This window comes from Sphaerodactylus townsendi, linkage group LG07 (assembly GCF_021028975.2).
Source record: "Sphaerodactylus townsendi isolate TG3544 linkage group LG07, MPM_Stown_v2.3, whole genome shotgun sequence".
In the NCBI taxonomy this organism is placed as follows: Eukaryota; Metazoa; Chordata; class Lepidosauria; order Squamata; family Sphaerodactylidae; genus Sphaerodactylus; species Sphaerodactylus townsendi.
In genome coordinates this window covers 61,971,816-61,993,525 of record NC_059431.1, presented here as the reverse complement: position 1 = coordinate 61,993,525, position 21,710 = coordinate 61,971,816, and the positions used below count along the sequence as shown (strand labels likewise).

The 21,710-nt window shown below is 42.4% G+C and overlaps 1 protein-coding gene across 2 annotated transcripts; it reads right to left on the bottom strand.

The window, feature by feature from the left end:
• Positions 1 to 8,790: 8,790 nt before the first annotated feature.
• On the bottom strand, positions 8,791 to 21,236 carry TEX43 (testis expressed 43). 2 transcript variants are annotated; one of them, XM_048503499.1, is made up of 3 exons: positions 15,969 to 16,048; positions 10,862 to 10,970; positions 8,791 to 8,997 (listed from the first exon to the last, which is right to left on the bottom strand). In XM_048503499.1, exons 1-3 carry the CDS (start codon positions 16,046 to 16,048, stop codon positions 8,791 to 8,793), a joined length of 396 nt encoding a protein of 131 aa, XP_048359456.1. The 2 variants fall into 2 exon arrangements, 1 of the variants encoding a protein (XP_048359456.1); XR_007245063.1 differs by lacking the exons at positions 8,791 to 8,997; positions 15,969 to 16,048 and adding an exon at positions 18,567 to 21,236 and having other exon boundaries at positions 10,767 to 10,970.
• Positions 21,237 to 21,710: the final 474 nt, after the last annotated feature.

The window sequence follows — 21,710 nt, the reverse complement described above, 5'->3', positions numbered from 1 at the left end:
TAAGGCTATCATACTTTGGTCACATTATTAGAAGAATCACTAGAAAAGACACTAATGCTAGGAAATGTTGAAGGCAGCAGAAAAAGAGGAAGATTCAACATGAGTTGAATTGACTCCATAAAGGAAGCCACAGCACACTGGAGTATCAACAGAAAATGGAGCCTGGGGCAAGAACTGAGTTTTTCACCACCACCCATGGGCGCCCTCCCCCCGCACTCCCATGGGTGGCTGCCCTCCCCCACCAAATTGTGCCCCACCCCCTTCTAAGTTCATGGGTCCAGCCTGCATTCGTACCGGCCCACTTTCACCCTCCTCTCTAGCTTCCAGTTCAGGTGGGAAGCCTTGCCTTGGTCTCACTGCACAGCTCGAGGCTGAGGGGCTCCTGTGGCTTGTGTCCAAGCCGCTAGCCCAAATGCTGCCCACTGCCAAGGCCCCCACAGCCAGGTTGTTTGTTGATGTGCTACCAGATGCAGATGCAGGCCTCCTGTGACCCCTGCCTCCCCTGTTTGTCGGCTGTCTTCCTGGCCCTGGCTCCAGTGTTGAGTAGGTTGCCGCAAGGCCGGGATGGGTGGGTGAGTCCCAGGCAGGGCTGTCCCCAGCCTCTGTTAGTGTTAGCACCCCATGCTAAGCAGGTCTCCTGGGGTGCAGAGTGGGGGGGAGGAGGAGGGGTGTGGGTGATTTTCTGCCCCCCCCACGGAACTGAATAGCCTTCTCCCAGGGATATGTGACACCACATGTCCCCGTGGGCAGTACATCCCTGCCACAGCCTGCAATTTGCAAAGCCTGAGCAAGGCTGTTAACAATAGGACATTTTGGAGGACATTGATTCATGAGCCAGAAACAAATGGATGGCACTTAACACACAGAGCTTCCATTTTCCTCACTACCAAAGGACTTTTTTGTTTGGTTTGAATCAGCAATTGCTGGATCCCTGAAATGCAATAATGTTATGAAGAGCTGTTGCATCAACATCTCTATAGGCTAATTGTTTTTATTTTTCAAATTCTTTTTCAAAAATTAGCTTTACAAACCTCACATTCCAGTTTTCTAGAAGAAAGGTTGAATATTTTTACTAGGAGATAATTTTACACTTAAGTTCCTTAATACCCTGTCAGTTTATGCCATACGTGTTGCCGGGGAGAAGGCCTGCTGTGCTTCCCTAACAAATGCCTGAGTTTTGATTTGAACCGGCATATACAATAAAAAAATTCACATTTGTTTGTTTGTTTTATGAGCATGTTGTTTTCCCAAATAGGACTAATTTTTCTTTGAGTGGAAAGACTTCAGTTAGCAGAATGGAATTTTCCTTCCTTCTTCCTGGCTGCAGCCCCCTGGTTTACCCAAAATGCTGCCTCTAAGGAACAGGGAATCTGAGGAGCAGCAGTAGGAGCAAACTAGGAGTATAAAGTGAGAAGGGGTAATTGCCTCCTTCTTTTAGCAGAAAAACTGATCTGAACTGAACCCATGACGCTTATGATTAGCTTGCACATTTCCTATGCATATGATTCAACCAGCATTTACCTATATTTTATTCTTCCTCCAGGGAACTCAGAATTGCATACATTGCCCCTCTCTTTATCCTCATAATAACCTTGAGGTAAGTTAAACCAAGACAGTAGATGACCCAAAAACCCAGTATGCTCCATGGCAGAGTTGATATTTGAATCTAGATCACACTCTAATCACCATGACTTTCAGAACTGTAATGGTTGGAAACAGTGGGCAACAGGGACATGTTGGAAGGGGCCCTGAGCATCCATGGCCACAGTTCCCCAAGGAGTAGAGGAAGGAAGATCAGGCTCCCTCCACTGTTGGCACCTGCCCTGGCTGGGGCTTGGGCAGCTAACGTCCAGTGGCAGCAGTGATGCCCGCCCACCCAGTTCTCTTTGTTTGACTGGCTGGTGACAGAGTGGCAGTGATTCTGGGATCCGATTGTAGACTTTTCCCAGGGACCAGGAATCACTATGAGCACTACTGTTTTGAAAGATATACTGGATTTAAAATGACTGTTTGGATGAGAATGCCCATGTTAAACTTCCATGTTAAATGTAGCAGGAATAAGTCTACTCAGAATGATGCTATGAGTTATATGAACTGTGAATCTGTGTAGACTTACAAATTAAATAATTATATTAGATTGGTTTGCTAGATAAAGTACTTTTTAAAAAGAAACATCTGTAGTGCTAAGAAATGTTTGAGTGTTAGAGTGACACACAGTGGAAGGAAAAGAAATGCCACCTCTACTCTACCCTTCCCTCCCCTCTACTTCTTTGAAACAAATTACAACTCCGGCTGGGTTGTAGCCTCTATGAGCATGATAGAATTGCGACCTTGATTTTTCATGATCATTTGTAAAGTGATGTGCAGCTTCACTAGTGGTTGTACAGCTCTATTTCTTTTCTTTTGGGAAATTTTGGGGCAATTGGAATATTCCTGTGTTTTGATGCTCATAACAGGCATATAATTTTTTCAGGTCCATCTGTTAAAAAAATCTATTGGAATTATATAAAGGTTTATTTATACATGTCTTAAAATTAGAGTCTTTTATATTTTCTCTGCTCCATCATGGTTTATAATGGAAGGGATACCTGTACATGGTTATCTAACAGTTTTCTAGCCCATTCATACTGTTAAATTTCTCCATGGAATCAGGTATAGAGGTGTACAGCTGCACAGAAAGTGAAACAAAGGCTTTTTTGAAATCTAAAAAAGCGACATACAGCTTGCCTGAATGTTGTTTAAACTGTTTTTCAGCAAGGTGAGCCAGGATTACTGCATGGTCATAAGTAGATTTTCCTTTGGAAAAACCTATTTGTTCGTGCCTTATCATCTCCTGCTCTTGTATCCAGTTACTTAGTTTGAGGTGAAGGAACCGGGTGTATAATTTGCCCAGACAGCAGACTGATGGGGCGGTAATTAGCAGGATCCTCATAGTCACCTTTTTAAAAAATTGGGACTATTATCGCTTCACGGGCGGAATAGAGCAACCCAGAGCAGCAAAACCGCCGTCCTTGGGGAAGCATTCACACAAGAGGCGCTGCTGCAAAGTCCTGAACTCCCCAGAGTGGCATGAAACTGCTGCTTTAAGCTTCACTCATCGAGCGAGGTTTTTGAAAAGTGCCGTCTTCCAGTTGGCGCGGTGCGAACCGCACCGCTGGGAAGATGCCGCTTTCCCCTCCCCTCCCCACTCCTCTTCTTCCAGTGTCACTCTGAAGGGCTGTAGGGACATGCCCATGCTGCCCTCTGATCCTTGGAGGTCAGAGAGTAATGTGGGCGTGTCCCTCCAGCCCTCCAGAGTGACACTAGAAGAAGAGGTGAATGGAGGGGACCGAAGCTGGGGAGAAAGTTGGGGCTGCTCGCACACTGTGGTGCGAACAGTCCCTGAGCCTCCACCGGCATAATTTATGCCAGTGGAGGTTCGTTTCCATGGCTGTGCGGAAACAGCCTATGTAACAAGGAAAGAAGCAGTTTTTATTTTTATATTAAGATGTTTTCAAAGTTCAGCACAGAAGGTAGCTGACTTTTTGAAAAGATTTCAGTTTGTCACAGAACTTTTTATGCTTTTAAATATGATAGACTTTGAAGATGTTTCACAGATTTATATCCAAACTAACAGCCAGAGGTTCATATGGTAACTTTGATGCTTATCATCAATCTTTATTATGGCCATAGGCCAGTATAAAGTAAGTAAAATACCACTGAAAGGATAATATGTATCAAAACATTAAATATATATCTAAAAAGAGAAAACAAAATCTACTGGTAAAAGGAAATTGGAAACACAAAAAATTATGGGAGCATAAAGGAAAAACCTATAAACTATATGGAAAGGAACATTCCCCTCAACTTGCTTTCTGTTCAGACTCCTCAAACTTTAGGATTACCTCACAGTGTTTGAAAGAAATTCTTCTAAAGAATTAGGGATGGGAAATCTTCTCCCTCACGCAGTGTGATTTCCTCTTCTGACAAGAAATGATCCACTGACACAAACTTTTTCTAAGTCGGTTCCATCAGTTCTACACATTCTTTCCAGAAGACAAACTAGCTCTGCTCTAAGAACTTGGGCCAGGAATTCTTCTTTCCGTAGGAGCAAAGTCCCTTCCTGGCTACAGCACCGTCTCTCTTTCCCAATACTCCCAATGTCCAAAACCATTGGGTCTGTCACAGACACTAAACATGTCTCTTGTCTCTGGAAGAGAGTACTGAACCCCTTCACATCTTGTCTGAAATTCTGACTCCTCCTAAAAGTCCACCAAGTCCCAGCCTGTCACACTCTCAAGCTCTGTGAGGGATTAACATTTTGCATTTCAGTTCTGCTGCCTCAGCCTATTGCAACATCTCATGTATCTATATCTCTTGCCTTACTGAATTCACCCTCAACAGTGAATTCCTTAGAAAAGTTAACACTGTCAGATATAATCTTAACCAGGTCTACTCAGAAATAATGTAATTCAAGTATGCTTATTCCCAGGAATGTATCCTCATGACTGTAGGAATCAAGTTTCTCTTTATAAGACCTGTTGAAATTATTTTATTTCCACTATATCCAACCATGTTACCTTTTAGAAAGCCAGTGTGGTATAGTGGTTAACATGTTAGACTAGGATCTGGGAAACCCAGGTTGAATTCCTACTCTGCCATAGGAAGTTGCTTGGTGAACTTGGGCTAGTCACACATTCTCAGCCTCAACCATGGGAAGCATTTGGATGGGAGACCTTCAAGGAATACCAGTGGTGTTATGTGGAGGCAGGCAATGACAAACCATTTCTGAACATCTCTTGCCTTTAAAACTCTATGGTTTCTATACCTCAGCTGTGACTTGATGGCAAAAAAGCTATATTTAAGTCACTAAGGCAGCTGACAAAAATGAACAAATCACAATTTTAACTAAAACCCTAAAAACACATACATACATACATACATACATACATACATACATACATACATACATACATACATACATACATACATACATACATACATACATACATAAATCTCAGAAGAATTATAAATGTTCCAGTAAGCACCATGGAATCCTACATACTTTCACAACACAAATAGACCAATAACTAAAGTATATGACTGCATCTATCATGGCAAATGTGCTCAATGGGCGATAGGGGAGGGAGGGGAAGTGAGTGCATTAAACATAACTTCTTGAGGATGTTTTGGGAACCTTTGGATATGCCGTTGTCTCTCCTCCCCACCTTTCTCTTAGAGCCATTGATAAAGACAGAAGAATGGTACATAATATGAATTTGTGGTTTACTGACTTGGCATATCAGATGACAGCATGAGATACATGGGATAAGACTGAGCCAGGTTACCTAAAGTTGTCATTAGAATACTAAATTCTACACCTCTGCTTAAAGTCCAACCTTTTTTAATCATGCATTCTGTAATCTGGATTTTACATGTTTTGTATGAACTGGGAAGAGTCAAAATGATGCAATCAATGATGTATTTTTGCCCTTCTGTAAACTATTATAAAAGATAGGAACTTTTTTTGCTTATTGCTTCTGACCTTTTGAATTGCTAGAGATTTAGTTATTTTGCTGCAGTTATATAAACCCTGTATTTATTTATACCTCTCGCATCTGAAGTTTTTATTGGCAATGGAACTTCGGTTCTAACTGATTCTACACATGTGCTGTATCAACTCTTCAACATTTCGGACAGAATCTCCTCTCAAAAGATCACATTTATTGATTTAAGTAAGTAATTTAAAATAGAAGAAAGGTTGGTTCTTATGCCTTACTTTTCTCTACCATAAGAATTCTCAAAGAAGCTGTTACCTAGCTTAACAGGGGTTGTGAACTTATTACTAAGGAATCTCCACCAGCTGCTAAGGGTGTAACAGCACACAAGTATCTTAAAGTAGCAATGGGGAAAATACTCGACTTGGCAATGCGAGAGGTGGCTAGGAGGGGGTTTTTTAGACTATGTATACGGGGAATGGATGGCAAGGAGCATTCCGCAGAGTATTGCAAGAGTCCAAATTGAATTTTAAAATATTTATATAAATTTGGTTGCAAAAGCATACATACAGCAAAGCATAAGAGCACATACATACAAGTTCCTAATATATTGAAAGGTTGGAAAAGTAGGTGGGATGATAGAGAGGGAGTTGGGAAGCAGCAGGGTGATACGTTACCTAACGATCTTAAGGAGCACACGAAGTAGTAGAAGGCAGGGATTCCACGCCAGCACAGAAACCCAGCAGAAGACGATATATCGTGTCTCACACCAACAGGATCAAGGGAGGTTCAAGTTAGCAATGAGCAAGGTGTTGCAGGTGAACCAGGCTTTTATAAGGTAGATCGTTCTCTTGGCGAGAAAAGGGACCAATTGCACAAAGTTTCGTTTCTCCACGTCTGTGCTGGGTTTGGGGTGCTGATCTAATTAATCAGCTCATCTATTAAGTCCGGGACAATAGGGCCAATTGCTTTGTTAGGCTAAATGGGAAAACGGTGTAAGGCTTCATGCAGATTAACTCTGTAGAGACACTGCCCAGGTTATTCAGATTTGGCTGAGACAATTGATTAGGACAGGGTGAGTGGTTTAGGAGAGTCATAACAATAGGTGGAGGAAATGCAAAGGAGCAACCATCTGTTGCTGACATGTTTTCTAGAAGAGATAGTGAAATGCAGCATCTGATACCAAGGTGGCTTTCCATATTCTTTTGTCTCACAGTATCTTAGCAAGGTGTGGTAATCAAGATCATGCCCACAAACAAAATGAGACCTCCAGGTTATGCTGGAGTAACTCATCCCCTTGATTAGATTTTGTAAAGCAAACCTTTTGCCTTTGGCTTGCTGCCAAGTGGACATTCTGCTACCTACACAGAGAGGTGTGTGACAACTGGTTTTTGCCAACATGATTTTGAAAGAAAATATGTCGCAATAATATGTGAGGGGTGATTAGGGCAGTAACAAAGCCTTCAATCACCTTCCCTCTTCCTCACACAACAGCTTATCTTCAGTCACACAATGAAGATCCTTGTGCTGTTATGGCAGCTGCTGCTAAAGCAGTGATGGCAAACCTTTTCGAGACCAAGTGCGCAAATTGCAACCCAAAACCCACTTATTTATCTCAAAGTGCCAACACGGCAATTTAACCTGAATACTGAGGTTTTAGTTTAGAAAAAACGGTTGGCTCCGAGGGAGTAAGCTTGGTAAAGCAACTGTGCAACGCTTCGAATGGATGAATCACGACCCTAGGAGGGTTTACTCAGAAGCAAACCCCATTGCCAGCAACTGAGCTTACTCCCATTCGAAGCGTTGCACAGATCATGCCCAGGCTAGCCTAGATATGTGTGTGTGTGTGTGTGGGGGGGTGATTTTCCGCCCCCCCCACATGATGAACTCTGTGCACGTGTGCCAACAGAAAGGGCTTTGAATGCCACCTCTGGCACCTGTGCCATAGGTTCACCACCACTGTGCTAAAGTAATGGTTTTTGTCTGTGTGTTCTAATCTGCACAACCAATCAGATCAGCAATGGATAACTGGAAGCCCTACTGGGCAAAAGGCTCTATCTACTTTCTAAAAATACTTGGTGGTTGCCATGTTGGGGACCCCTGCACTAAATGGATACCCTGGTTGATTATATAAAAACTGCTAAGAATCAATATAGTTACATACCCATCTATATATTTCTTACATTAAGAAATATGGAGGTCATCACTAGCAAATCTTGTTACCTGATCCAGGTAGTAAACCACACTGACAGTGTTCTTCAATCTTTCTACATTAGGGAGTATATTAGTAGTTATTAGGTGGGCATTCATTGGGTGTAGAGGAACAAATTTGTAAGATATAGGTTGTATAGAGGCGGCCTATAGAACAAAAATACTCAGATTTTTAAAAACTGAATTCACCAGATATGCAACATTTAGTACATGTAATTTGTACTTTTGGAGTACCTTAAAACCTTTGCTCACATGTTTCCATGGAAGCATCAGAATCTTGACTTGTTTTTAAAGCTGCATTTCCTACAGTGTGTTTACTGATAAATCCCCCGACTCTGCTTAATCCCCCAACTCTAGTGTTAATTTACATGATCTTCAAATTAAATCAGTGTCAGATATTTTAAAATTTAACATGAACATATTTTATCATTACTTATAGCATAGGCAGGTCCAATATTCCACAGCATCACTTGCCAAGTTGCCAGTCCCAAGGAAGTTTTTCCTCCTGGTTGACTGCCTTTTAAGATAAAGGAATTTGATGTACCATAGAGCACCATAGATTTAGGCTTGCAACTGATTTTACTTGCATTTTCAGCCTAATGGTGTTCTCTTTTGTTCTCAGTGCAGCTCAGGGTTCCTTTCCACCCTGGCATCTTCTCCACCAGAAAAAAGAAGAACATGCAGTACCACAACAAAAAGCATCCCCATTTCTTGATTTTGTACTATGTAGCAGGTAAGAATAGAGTTATTTTTTTTAAAAAAAACATAAATTAAATTGAGTTTCAAGTGGTGGACTTGAAAATCTTCATGGCAGATTCAGGCCCAGCCCAATGTCTCTGTAACATGTAGTTAGCTGTCAGTCAGAGGCAAAAGCTAAATTAGATTCCAAGACTTAGATGCTAAGAAAAGAAGACTTAGCCCAAACCTTCAGGATGATTCCCAGACAAATCAAATCACAAATTATTAGTTAAATAGAACCTCTTTCAGATTTGATTAACATTTAACTGAATTCCAAAAATTGTTGATAGCACACTTGTTTTCTTGCAGCAGAGTTTTTAATTTACAGCTAAGTGGATGTTTTTCCAATTGGAAATAATGCAACTCAGAGTCTGAGCCTGAATCCATAAGCCACCATGGATTTATGGTATCTGGAGAGATGAGAATAGATGGGAATATCTGCGATTGCCATTTGCTGTGGAACTTTCAGTAGGAGTTGATTTCGATCCTCACCATGGCAGTGCCTCTCCCTTTTGTCTAAGAACAGAGTGTCTTCAGAAGCTCCAGAATATAGCCCCACAAGGTCAGCATGCTAAGCAAGGGAATTCAAACACAATGTTTGTTTTCTCCATGTTTGCTACTAATAATAATACCACTATTAGTAATCATTAACAGTTTGTAAAAATGTGGAAAGAGGGAAGATGAGAAGGGAAACTGACAATATGGCTGGACTATTGCAACTCGCTCTACGCGGGCCTTCCCTTGCGGCTGATCCGGAAATTGAAACTGGTCCAGCATGCAGCGGCACGTCTGCTCATGGGAGGTGCCTTTAGAGATCACATCATGCCCGTGTTGCATCGCTTGCACTGGCTCCCAGTTGAGTTCCGGATTGTCTTCAAGGTGTTGGTGTTAACCTTTAAGGCCCTACGCAGTCTGGGACCTTCGTACCTAAGAGACCGTCTGGTCCCATATGTCCCACGTCTGTCTCTGCGTTCGGCAGAGGCCAATCTGCTTGTGATCCCCGCCCCCTCTATGATGCGGCTGGCCTCCACTAGGGCCAGGGCATTTACGGCCCTGGCCCCTGCCTGGTGGAATGCTCTCCCACCAACTGTCCGGGCCCTGCGGGACCTTAATGAATTCCGCAGGGCCTGTAAGACTGAGTTATTCCGCCAGGCTTTTGGAGAGTCCAGCCGCTGATAGGGGTGCCGGAAACAGCTACAACCCTTTTTTCCCTTTGTAGGAGTTTAATGGCCGGGGCGCCATCTTTATTTTAATTTATTTTAATTAATACAGAAATTGGATGCTGCTTTTAAATTGTTTAATATATTTATTGTTTTATCACTGTTGTAAACCGCCCTGAGCCCTTCGGGGGAGGGCGGTATAAAAGTAGAATAATAAATAAATAAATAAATAAATAAATAAATAAATAAATAAATAAATAAATAAATGCTAAAATAAGCTATAACTTGGGAACCTTTGGGGAATTGTTAAGGGGGGATAGACACTTGAGAATCTCGTCCCCAAACAAAAGGCTGTTGAATTTCCAGAGCAATTAACATGCTCAGTTGTCACTGAGGAATTTCTTTTTGGGAAGGCAGAAGGTTTCTTTTCTATTTAATTTACAAACTAATATTTCCCTGCATTTTTCAGACTCCCCCCAAGCACCTATTGTTTTTAAAATGGTTTCACTGCCCTGTTGATATGTATTGGGTAGCCAAGCTTGTTAGTTGGTCTAGTAAAATGAAGCACTTCTGTAAAATGGTAACTTTAGGACTATCATACAGTATTTAATTTAACTTGGACTGTAAATTGGAATTGTTCCTATTAAACTATACTGTACTTATTCAAAGCCAACATTATTATGGCAGTGGGATTTGTGTATGCAAAAGTTTGGTAGCACAGGAAAACCAAGACTGGTTTCTTCCAAGGCTGGTTGCTTCTAACTCATGGTGACTCTATGAATCAATGCCCTCCAAAATGTCCTATTGTTAACAGTCTTGCTAGGGGGGGAAAGACATCTATATTTTACTGCAGCTTACTACCTATCAGAATAGTTGTGATCTTGAGAAGCTGGGTTCAGTGAAAGGATATGATGCAACATGTTTAGATGAAGTTTAAACTAGCTGGTAAATAAGAATAGTAAGATCAATGACACATGATGTATTTATTTGTTCTGTATAAATATATATTTTAAAAATAGTGAACTGCAAAATAATTATAATGAAGAAATATGAATTTATATATAATTAATGGAGAACTAATGGAGGAGAAAGGAAGGTTTGGTTAAAGGGAAAACACTGAGCTCAATGTTTAATTGATGATTTTCTTTTGGGGGAATGCTTTTCAAAAAATAGAGCCCTCTTAAACTCAGTCATTTGCAGTGGGATTTGTATGTACTCCACACCCCCTCCCAATTAAACTACATAAAATTGTAATTGTATCCTTGGTTCCTGTACCTTTAACTTTATCTTTCGATACTTCATATCTTGTTTCCAGGGCATCACATAGAGGTTTGGAATCATCCCATGTCTGTATGAAAATCTTGGCAAGTGGCAGTGAACAAATCTAGGACAAAAACAGGGCATAGTTTTTTGGGGGGAAAACATGACTATGAGTGTAATTCTATTAAACTTTGTAAGTAGAGAGGAAAAATGCACTAAGTGATATACAAACATTTGTCTGCAAATATCTATTCATTAATGTAAACATCTGCCTTGAATCTAGGCAGGACCCAATGGGAGCAAATGGAGTGATTCATTGGGTTTGTTTGTCCATCCTTTTGACCCTGGGCATATTCTCCATTAAAAATTGTCTAATTTCTAATAAAAAGAGTTTAATTTATCACTAAAAGTTTTCCCCAATAAAGGATGGGAGGCAAAGTTTAGTTTAGAGATAATCATGACCCCAGGTAGAGTACATTACAGTAATTTATGTTGTATGTAATCAGAGCATGGATCACTACTGCCAAATAACACTTTTTGAGCAAACCAACCAGAACTGATAAAATGCACTAATTGCTACAGAGGATACTTGAGCCTTCAACTATAAGCAAGGATCTAGTACAGGGGTCGCCAACCTTTACCACCCAAAGAGCCATTTGGACCCATTTTCCATGGTCCCGAAGATTTACCGAGCTGGAGAGGTGGCTCCACATGGAGCCGCCTCCAGTTCGGCCCCTCCACTCACCTTTCCTTCAAGCCCTGGGAGGCAGAGGCGCCAGGCAGGGGAACCCCCTCTGCTTGATGGAGCAGGTGGCTGGGGCAGAAGGGGGATGGCATCTGTGTCCTGCCCAGTGCCGCTGCCTCTTGCACTTCGGGAGACAGCTGCACCAGGCAGGAAAACCCCCTCTGCCTGACAGAGCAGGCAGCTGCCTGCTCCATGGGGCAGAGGGGGGATGGCTCTGCTCTGGAGGGGCATGCCCATGCTACCCTCCGACCTCCAGGGGTCTGAGGGAAGTGTGGGCGTGTCCCTCTAGCCTTCCAGAGCAGCGCTGGAAGGAGAGGTGAGTGGAGAAGACACGAAAAGCAGCGCACTCACACACGGAGCCGCCTCCAGTTCAGCCCCTCCACTCACCTTTCCTTCCAGCGTTGCTCTGGAGGACTGGAGGGACACGGCCACACTGCCCTCCAGCCTCCATGCCATGCGGAGCCACAATATAAGACTGAAAGAACCGCATGCGGACAGAGGCGTAACGAGGCAGCCCTGGGCAAACTGTAGCCCTGGGCAAAACCTGAGTTGGATGCCCCCCCCCCCATGGGCGGCCACTCCACCACGACCAAATTTTTTTTTGCACCAGGACATTGGTGCCTGCAGGGGGCGCATTTTTAGACATATCAGCACCAAAATTTCAGCATATCATCAGGAGACTGTCCTTATGCTACTCCCCAAGTTCGGTAAGGTTTGGTTCAAGGAGTCCAAAGCTATGGACTCCCAAAGGGGGTGCCCCATCCCCCATTGTTTCCAATGGGAGCTAATAGGAGATGGGGGCTACAGTTTTGAGGGTCCATAACTTTGGCCCCCCTGAACAAACTGCACTAAACTTAGGGTGCCATCATCTCCAGATGATACCCTGAAATTCTGGTGCTAATACATCCAAAAATGCACCCCCTGCAGGAACATCCTAGAAATTTGCCCAAGAATCTTTGTTCTGCGTTGTGTTTTCTGCATTGCTGTCAATGGGGGTTGCAGGCTGGGGGGGGGGGCACATTTCTGAAGGCACAGTCTCAAAACTTTCAGGGTCTCATCAGGAGACTTCCCTAATGATACCCCCCAAGTTTGGTGCAGTTTGGTTCAGGGGGGCCAAAAGTATGGACCCTCAAAACTGTAGCCGCCATCTCCTATTAGCTCCCATTGGAAACAATGGGGGATAGGGGCACCCCCTTTGGGAGTCCATAACTTTGGACTCCCTGAACCAAACCTCACCAAACTTAGGGGGGTAGCATAAGGACAGTCTCCTGATGATACGCTGAAATTTTGGTGCCTCTAGCCTAGAAACCGCGCCCCCTGCAGGCCAAAAATGGAAAACCACTAAAATACCCAAAAACGAACCCAGCATTTTGATGCCCCCCCCACAAGGTGATGCCCTGGGCAGCTGCCCACCTTGCCCAATGGGCATTACGCCAGTGCATGCGGCTCTGGAGCTGCGGGTTGCAGTACCATCTCTCAAGCTGCAAATCTCCTGCTTCAGGGAAAGTGCAGTCCACAGGATTGCCAGGCTGGCTCCATAATCCTTGAGCATTTTCTCCATTGACCAACAATACCACAGTTTTGTGTTGATTCAGCCACAGTTTAATCACCCTTATCCATCCCATTACATTCTCCAGGCACATGTTCAGAACTTCCACAGAACTTACTGGCATAGTTTTAATGGAGAGAATGAGGTGTCATCCACATATTGGTGGTACTTCACTCCAAATCCCCAATGGCTTCTCCCAGTGATGTAATCTGGACATTAAATAGCATGGGAGATAAAATAGAGCACTGCAGGACCCCATAGCATAAATACTACAGGGCTGAGCAATAGTCCCCCAGCTCTACCTTCTGGAATTGGTTGGTCAATAAGGGTGGAATAGCTGAAGCATGGTGCTCCTACCCACCCACCCCCACACTCTCCAGGAGGATACTATGATCAATTATATTGAAAGCCACTGAGAGGTCCAGCAGAATAAATAGGGAAGCTCTCTCCTGTCACTCTCCCAGTGAAGATGACCAAGTCCATTTCCTTCCCAAATCCTGAATCCAGATTGAAATAGATCTAGATAATCTATCAGCTCCAAGACTGCCTGAAATGTAAATACATCATCCATTCAAGCGTCTTGTCCAAGAACAGAAATTTAGCTACTGGAGATAATCATTTAGGCCATTTGTGTTCAGGAATGCCTTCCTCAGGAAGGGTCTCACAACCACAGAGAGGCATCTATTACCTCCTGGATCCTGTCAACCAGCCAGCCTGACACGATACTATTAGCTGTTAGGAGCAAGGGTCAAGAATGGATGAGGTAGGCTGCAGACTTTGTTCACTTCATTAGGCCTTACCAACTAAAAGTCATATATGTCACTAAGAGCAAAGTGCACTTCAATAACATTCCAAGACTGAATCAATTCAACTGCAGTGTCTAAGTTGCGGTGAATGCAAGCAATTTTATCTGCAATATGTGTTGCAAAGGAATCACAGACGGTTGGTATGTTTTCAGGGTAAACATTATCTGCTGCTTAAGATAAAAGTCCCTTCACAGCCCAGAGAGTTCTGCTGAATGACACTGTGCTGACCCAGGGGTGGCAGAAAAATGAGCTCACTTCCACAGAGTAGGCACGATAATGCGCTCTCAGCTGTGTTCTATTCGCTTCAAGCTGCTTAGCCTTCAGAGCGGCTTCACCATCATGTGACACAGAGTTCCCTGAAATAAGTTCTGGTATACATCCATTTCTGAACTCTGGCTAGCAGAAATTGGTAGACATCTGGATTGAAGATGCAAGTGAGTCTCTGCTTCAACAATTGTTTCTTCTGAAAGGCCCTCATTATCTTTTTCTGATAGGGATATTGACACCTCAGATGTTGGGCTTCATAAATCCATTACCCATGCTGGGAGCACTGATCTCTCTGGCCACAAGGAACTGTGTGTGTGTGTGTGTGTGGGGGGGGGGGTTAAGCTGCCTTAGTGTCCAGTTGCTCCCCCTCCACCTACCGACTGAGCTTTTTATTTATCATTGCCAAACATCGAATAGAGCGAATATTTTTTGCTGTTTCTACATTCTCTTCTCCTCAGCAACATAATATACCTGTCCATATAGTAATCAGTTTAATTAACAAAGAAGGAAAAGGTTCTGGATCTGAGTTTCTATGACCTTTATATTCTACTGAATCTTGCAGTATCCAAATTTGTTATAGGTCTATATTGAGAGAAAGTTTCTATGTATAAAGAAGAAGAAGAAGAAGAAGAAGAAGAAGAAGAAGAAGAAGAAGAAGAGTTGGATTTATATCCCCCCTTTCTCCCCTGCTAAGAGACTCAACGGGGCTTACAATCTCCTTTCCCTTCCCCCCCTCACAACAAACATCCTGTGAGGTAGGTGGGGCTGAGAGAGCTTCGAAGAACTGTGACTAGCCCAAGGTCACCCAGCTGGCATGTGTTGGAGTGCACAGGCTCATTTGAATTCCCCAGATAAGACTCCACAGCTCAAGCAGCAGAGCGGGGAATCAAACCCGGTTCCTCCAGATTAGAGGACACCTGCTCTTAACCACTACGCCAGTGCTGCTCCAGGTAATAAAAGTTACATATAGAAAATTGGTCTAGGATAGATTTAGATGCAGATATAGTTAATATGTGAAGGATTAATGTGAATAAATACTATAATCTTTGTACTTCTGAAACCTAAAATATTCTTTCAAAGCCATTTTCTAAAATTCTTTGAAATTTTCACTGCTAAAATATCAGGTTCTTAGGTATGTCCAACTGAGGATCCTATGCAGCATTCAGATCCCCCACCAGATCCCCCTTTCAGTAGAAGAACTGAAATCTCTAATCAACTTTAGGCATTTGAGGCTATCACTTTTTCACCTGCCATTTCCCCTTTTTTAATTTACAAAAGTCATGCAAACTATAAACCCCACTGCCTGACAACACCCTCAACAAATCTCTCCAGGTAATTCCTTTTTACATCTTCCAATAAAAAACCTAAATCAACTTTAACTTTACTAAAGGAACTGGTCAGTTGTGCAGGATAATTCACATCAAGCTGACTTTAAAGATATTTTGCTATCTATTTTACATACTCGTATTTTACATACTATCTATTTTACATACTCGTATGAAACAGTTACTTTCTGGATTGGTTCACTGAAAGATTTAAACTATTACCTTATTCAGCATCATTAAATCATGTTCATTTACAAAATTTTTAAAACTGTGTTTTGCTTCATCTAAGTTTCTAATGAACACCCGTATCAACCCCCATTATAACACAGACACTTTAAATCGCTTCTTAGAGAAAAAGCAGCACCCTCATTTCCTGAATGACTCCTGCTCAAGGAATCAATATTTTCGTAGAAAGGAATGTACGACTTACCCTTTAAGGTCAGTGTTAATCCCCACAGAAACCACATTGGGCCTGGGTCCCTCAGGGACTATAGGTTTTGACTCACTCATGCTGCAGGAACTGCTTTCTGAGAGTTATTGAGAAACCTGCTACCTGTGTCTAAGGAGGGATTATGATGCAGTAGCAACTGTCAAGCTGATGACACGTTACAACAGCAACCCAAAACAGTATAAAAAATGGCAAGAGACTAGAAAAGTTTATAGTGGCAGTGAATAATTTTTAAATTGTAATTTTAAATATAAAACAAAAGAACATAAAAGTAAAGTTTCCCCTTCAGTCATGTCCAACCCTGGGGTACCACTGCAAGCAGTGATTTCATAGGCAAGCCATTTTTGTGGGGTAGTTTGCCATTGCTTTCCCCGGGTATTCTTTACCCCCTAGCTATGTGCTAGGTACTCATTTACAGACCAAGGAATGGATGGCAAATAGCAAAGTCAAGGGGGATGTAGTATGGCGACAGCTGCAGATCTAAAAGACTAAAGAATTATTAGACGAAGAGTTGAAAAGAGTTGGAAAATATACCCTACTTTTCTTAACTGTAAGGAGTCTCAAAGTGATCCACAAACTTCTTCCCTTCCTCTCCCCGCAACAGACACTTTGTGAGGTAGGTGGGGCTGAGAGAGTTCTGAAGAATTGTGACTAGCCCAAAATCACCCAAAAGGCTTCTTGTGGAGGAGCAGGGAAAACAAACTCGATTCTCTAGATTACAGTCCACCGCACTTAACTACAGTTCACTGCTCTTAACTCCCTGAGCGGGCATAAATCAGCCCGGCCCCTCAATGATGCGGCTGGCTTCCACTCAGGCCAGGGCCTTTGCCGCCCCGGCCCCTGCCTGGTAGAACACTCTCCCTCCAGCTATCTGGGCCCTGCGGGACCTTGGTGAGTTCTGCAGGGCCTGCAAGACTGAGCTGTTCCACCGGGCTTTTGGAGAGGCTGGCCACTGAGCACGCCCCCCCCCTCTTCTTTTCTTTTAAACTGGGTGATCCCACAACAACGGTGGACCCTGTCGTTCCCCTTTTAGGAGGGTCTTAGCCGTTGGACACTTTCTGTTCTAAATCTGCTGTATATATTGTAATTAGATCTTGGGTGGGCCAAAGGGTTATTCCTTTTGCCTACCTTCTTGAAAATTCTATCCTTATCAATTGTAAAGGAAACATGTCAGATGTTGCAGATTGCCCTTGTGAATCCACCATAATAATCAAGGCAACTGTACAACAGGTACAGACAAAAGAAGTTACACCAAGGCGTACTTAAACTCACAAAGTGAGTAATATCTTAAATGATACTTAAAATATTATTCTGTTTTTTGTTTCCTGGTAACAACTCCAGATGTTCTCAAAATAATCCAGCAGGTAAGCACAAAGTCTTATTTGGTTATAAAACCTCCAGATTTACCACTATTAGGTGCATAAATTCCAACCAGCATTTTCCTCCCATTTAGTTCAATTTCAATCATAACATAACGTCCCTCAGGATGTGTCAACTTTACTACAGGATTCAAATAATCTTCAACATAAATAACTATACTGCATTTTTTCTCCTTTCTAGCCGCAACAAATTCTAAACCTATCTTGTTTTGGGGTGCTGTGTGATTTCCGGGCTATATGGCCGTGTTCTAGCAGCATTCTCTCCTGACGTTTCGCCTGCATCTGTGGCTGGCATCAGAGGATCTGCCAGCCACAAATGCAAGTGAAACGTCAGGAGAGGATGCTGCTAGAACACGGCCATACAGCCCGGAAACCACACAGCACCCCAGTGATTCCGGCCGTGAAAGCCTTCGACAATACTATCTTGTTTTGTGAATATATTGTTATGCAATTAAAAATTATTGTTAAAAACCTTGATCAAATAAAATACAGGTATGGGGCATCCAGAGAAGTCCACAAAGCATAGTTGAGAAATCCCTCAACTGCAACAGCATTTTAACCACCCTCACTGGTTTCTTATTGTCCTATAAAATAGCCAATCAGGATTGTCTTAATCTCCCATGTGGGTCTGATGCAAGACATATTTTTAACCAAAGGTTTCTATGGAAAGCCAGGATTAAAGTTAATATTTCCTTCCAATGAGTTCATAATCCATCAAGTCAACCCACAATAAAAACAGACTCTGGTCCATGCTACATTCACAGAAAAATCAAGCTAAACTTGCAGGACTTCCTACCTGCAAAGAGGCTTTGAATCCCAACCCTACTCTATTGTCCCTTCTCAAGTAAAAGCTACAGCTCTCTTAATGCAACACACTGAATAAGATATATAGTATCTCATGCCTTAGAGCAGTTCTCAACCTGTGGGTCGGGACCCCTTTGGGGGTTGAACGACCCTTTCACAAGGGTCGCGTAAGACTCCCTGCATCAGTGTTCTCCATCTGTAAAATGGATAAATGTTAGGGTTGGGGGTCACCACAACATGAGGAACTGTACTAAAGGCATTAGGAAGGTTAAGAACCACTGCCTTAGAGGCTGACACTTCAGGATCTAAGCACATGTACAAGAACAAGGAGAGCCGAACTTGAGCAAATCTTGAGACAATATTGATGAGCCCCACTGTTAAAGGTCGTTGGCCTTACCTACTGTATCAACTGTCATCTTCTTTTCAGTAAAGCCTTCCAAGTATTCATAAGCAGCACAGTTCCCTTGCAGATACAAAGGATAGTTTTTTAAAAAATTCTCAGCATACCCTTTTAAAGGGACTGTAAAGTAGCAAGAAGGGGGGCTTTTTTGGGGTGGGGGGAGTTGCCAAAGATATTTAAGATTTTTGTTTAGGGTATTGTATTCAGTGCCATCAATGTCACAATATTATTGTAAGCAGCCTCGAACCAGAGAAGACAGGATAAATACATAAAATTTCTGATGGTGATTCATTGATAAATACATAAAATTTCTGATGGTGATTCATTGATAAATACATAAAATTTCTGATGGTGATTCATTGTGCACGTTTGATACTCTATTAACTGAGCTACCCAGGTCCTGTGGGAAGAGAACAGAGACCTTTTGTGTTGTACAGGAAAATGCAGCCAGGGCAACAGCAGCAGCAGGATTTCTTGTACAGAGAAGCATGTACCCACTGATAATACAGTAAGAATGAATTATCACAATAATCCAAGCTATGTGTTCTTTTCATTTTACTTCCCAGTTTTTTAAAAGAATCCATAAGAGAATATTTCTGGAAATTTTTTTGAGAAATTCAGTGAAAGCCAAGTTTTCAAAACCAACAGTCTTTATTTTTGTGTTCTACAACTGAAAATTAAACCAGCTATGTGCACCTTCCTTTTGCAAAGAGGTCTTTTCAAAAAGGGTATTATATTCAGTGCCATCAATGTCACAATACTGCATGCTACTGTTATGGTTCAGGCAGAGCAGTTGATAGTTATTTAAACTATTCAGTTTCATTCTTTTAGCATTACTTGAATTATTATAAAAATGGGAAGATCAATCTACAGTGTTATTCAGCACAACTGGCTAATGTGAATTTTAGAATTCAAGGCAACAACAAACCGTGGGAAGATTAGGTGGGGTAGTAAAATGGACTTAATTTGGAAAAAATAATTTAATGCCAGTACATGTGTGTTTCAGATGTGGTATACTGATCACCACAGCAGAACATTTTACTATTATTATAATATTCTACTGACATCCCAGAGATAGCAGGCTAAACACCTGTTTCTATGCATCTGTACTCAGATGTAAGACCTATAATGTTTAAATAAGTACTGTGGCTGAGATGTGCAGTCTTAGTATTTTAAGGACTAGAGCGCCAGAATACCTGGTTTTTCATTGACAACTATCTTCCAAAGATTGTTGTAACAGAATGAGCAAATTTAACAATATGCTATAGTTATCTTCTAAATCATTCAACTCACATTAAAAGAACTGTAATCTAACTACAATATAATAAAGTTCTCTTTCATTACAATGAAAGATAAGCCATTATTTCCACATTTGGAACAGGTCTTTAGTTCAATGTTTTGGTAAGAAAACACTAGTAATTCAGGGCTGCATGTGAACAAGGTTCTATATAAAATAGCATATTAAGACAGATATAACACAGTGCAGTCCTAAGCAGAATTACTCTATTATTAAGCCTACTGAAATCATTAGGCTTAACACTAGAGTAACTCTGAATAAAACTGCATTGATAGTATTCTATTCAAAGTAGAGAAAAATAGCAGCAACTGGTAGATACAAATTTCAAGATCATCAGTGAATTTACAATAGCTTAAACTAATTTGCTGTTGCTTGGACAAAAAATTGCTTGGACAAAAAATTAAGGTGACGTACATGGATTTAAGACTATGTAGCATAATTGACCAGCACATCAGACTGTTAGACCCACTGGTGGATCACAGCCTAAGTCTTAACAGCCCCTTATCCAATTAGGAAGGAAAATAAGCCCAAAGGATCAGCCTAGAAGGATTAGCCGATGGAGCTCTTTTTCTCACCCAAGTCTGTACTATGTCTTTCTGTGGTTCTTGTATACAATTTACACTGCTATCCAGTTGAAGAATGTAATTTTTCTCTAGATACAAGGGAGCAATCCAAAATATTAAATAGGTCAAAAGATAAATCATAAACTACTAAGAATCTATGCCTTGGGTCTTAACCACTGTTTCAACTTGTACCCTCTTTTATCCATTGCAGAGGTGGTCCTCAACTGTGGAGAATGTTCCTCTAGGAGGAGGCAATTTTTAGCTCAATGAGACAATGGTGTTGCCTAAGGAAAAGCACCTAATGCTTGAGGAACAAGTTCTGCATGAGAATAACCTCAACAACAGAAAGGGGCACTTGTGCAGGTTGAATAAGGTTTAATCCAAAATTTTATCAGGTCTACAGGAGTACAATTTTGTACCTAATTACGTCCTGCTCTTTTTAGTAGTGCTTCATCACATGTTAGTTGCAAAAAAACTGCAGCATTTGCACAAAATTCAGGCTTGAACAGCAAATGACTTAAAATGGTGTGAGAAATCAGATTGTCTTATTCACTGAAACTTTTGAAAAAGTGTTTTACAGATAGTACTGGTCCAGTATCACATGATGGGATCAGAGTTCTGCAAAGATCTGCAATATATATTAAAAACCCACTGTTCACAAGTCTAGAGAAAACAGATATTCTTATGATTGAAAAAGAAAACAAATGTGAATATTTTTAACTCTTTATAGAGAACTGTTTAGGATGTAAGGGGCTTTCTAATACAGGGCAGTTCCATGTGATACTCTTTCCTTTACTTAGGCCGTTTCCGCACGGCCAGGATGCGCCCCCACGCCGCCAAGAGTTCTGGCGGCGTGGGGGCGCAAGCCTGTTCGCATGAACGAGGCTGCCGGAGGCCGCATACGGCAGGCAGCTCCGCGACGGAGTCGCTCTTCCCGTCGCCCCACTCACGGTGTTGTTAGCCTGCTGGGCGTCAGCCCCACCATGCTGCCCTCCGACCTCCAGGGGTCGGAGGACAGTGTGGGCGGGGCTGCGGCCCAGCAGGCTTACTTCCACGTGACACCGCGAGGGGGGGCGGGACGGAGACAGCGCCTTCCCGGGCGGCCGTTCGCGACCGCGCCACCGGGAAGACGCTTCCTCCCCAACAACAACCCTTTAAAGGGTTGTTGTTTAGGGCGGCCTGACGCCGCCCTGGGGGGAGGGAAGCGCAGTCAGGTCGCCGCTGCTGCGCCTGTGTGAACGGCGGCGGTGTTTTTACCACCCCCAGGCCGTTGTTAATGGG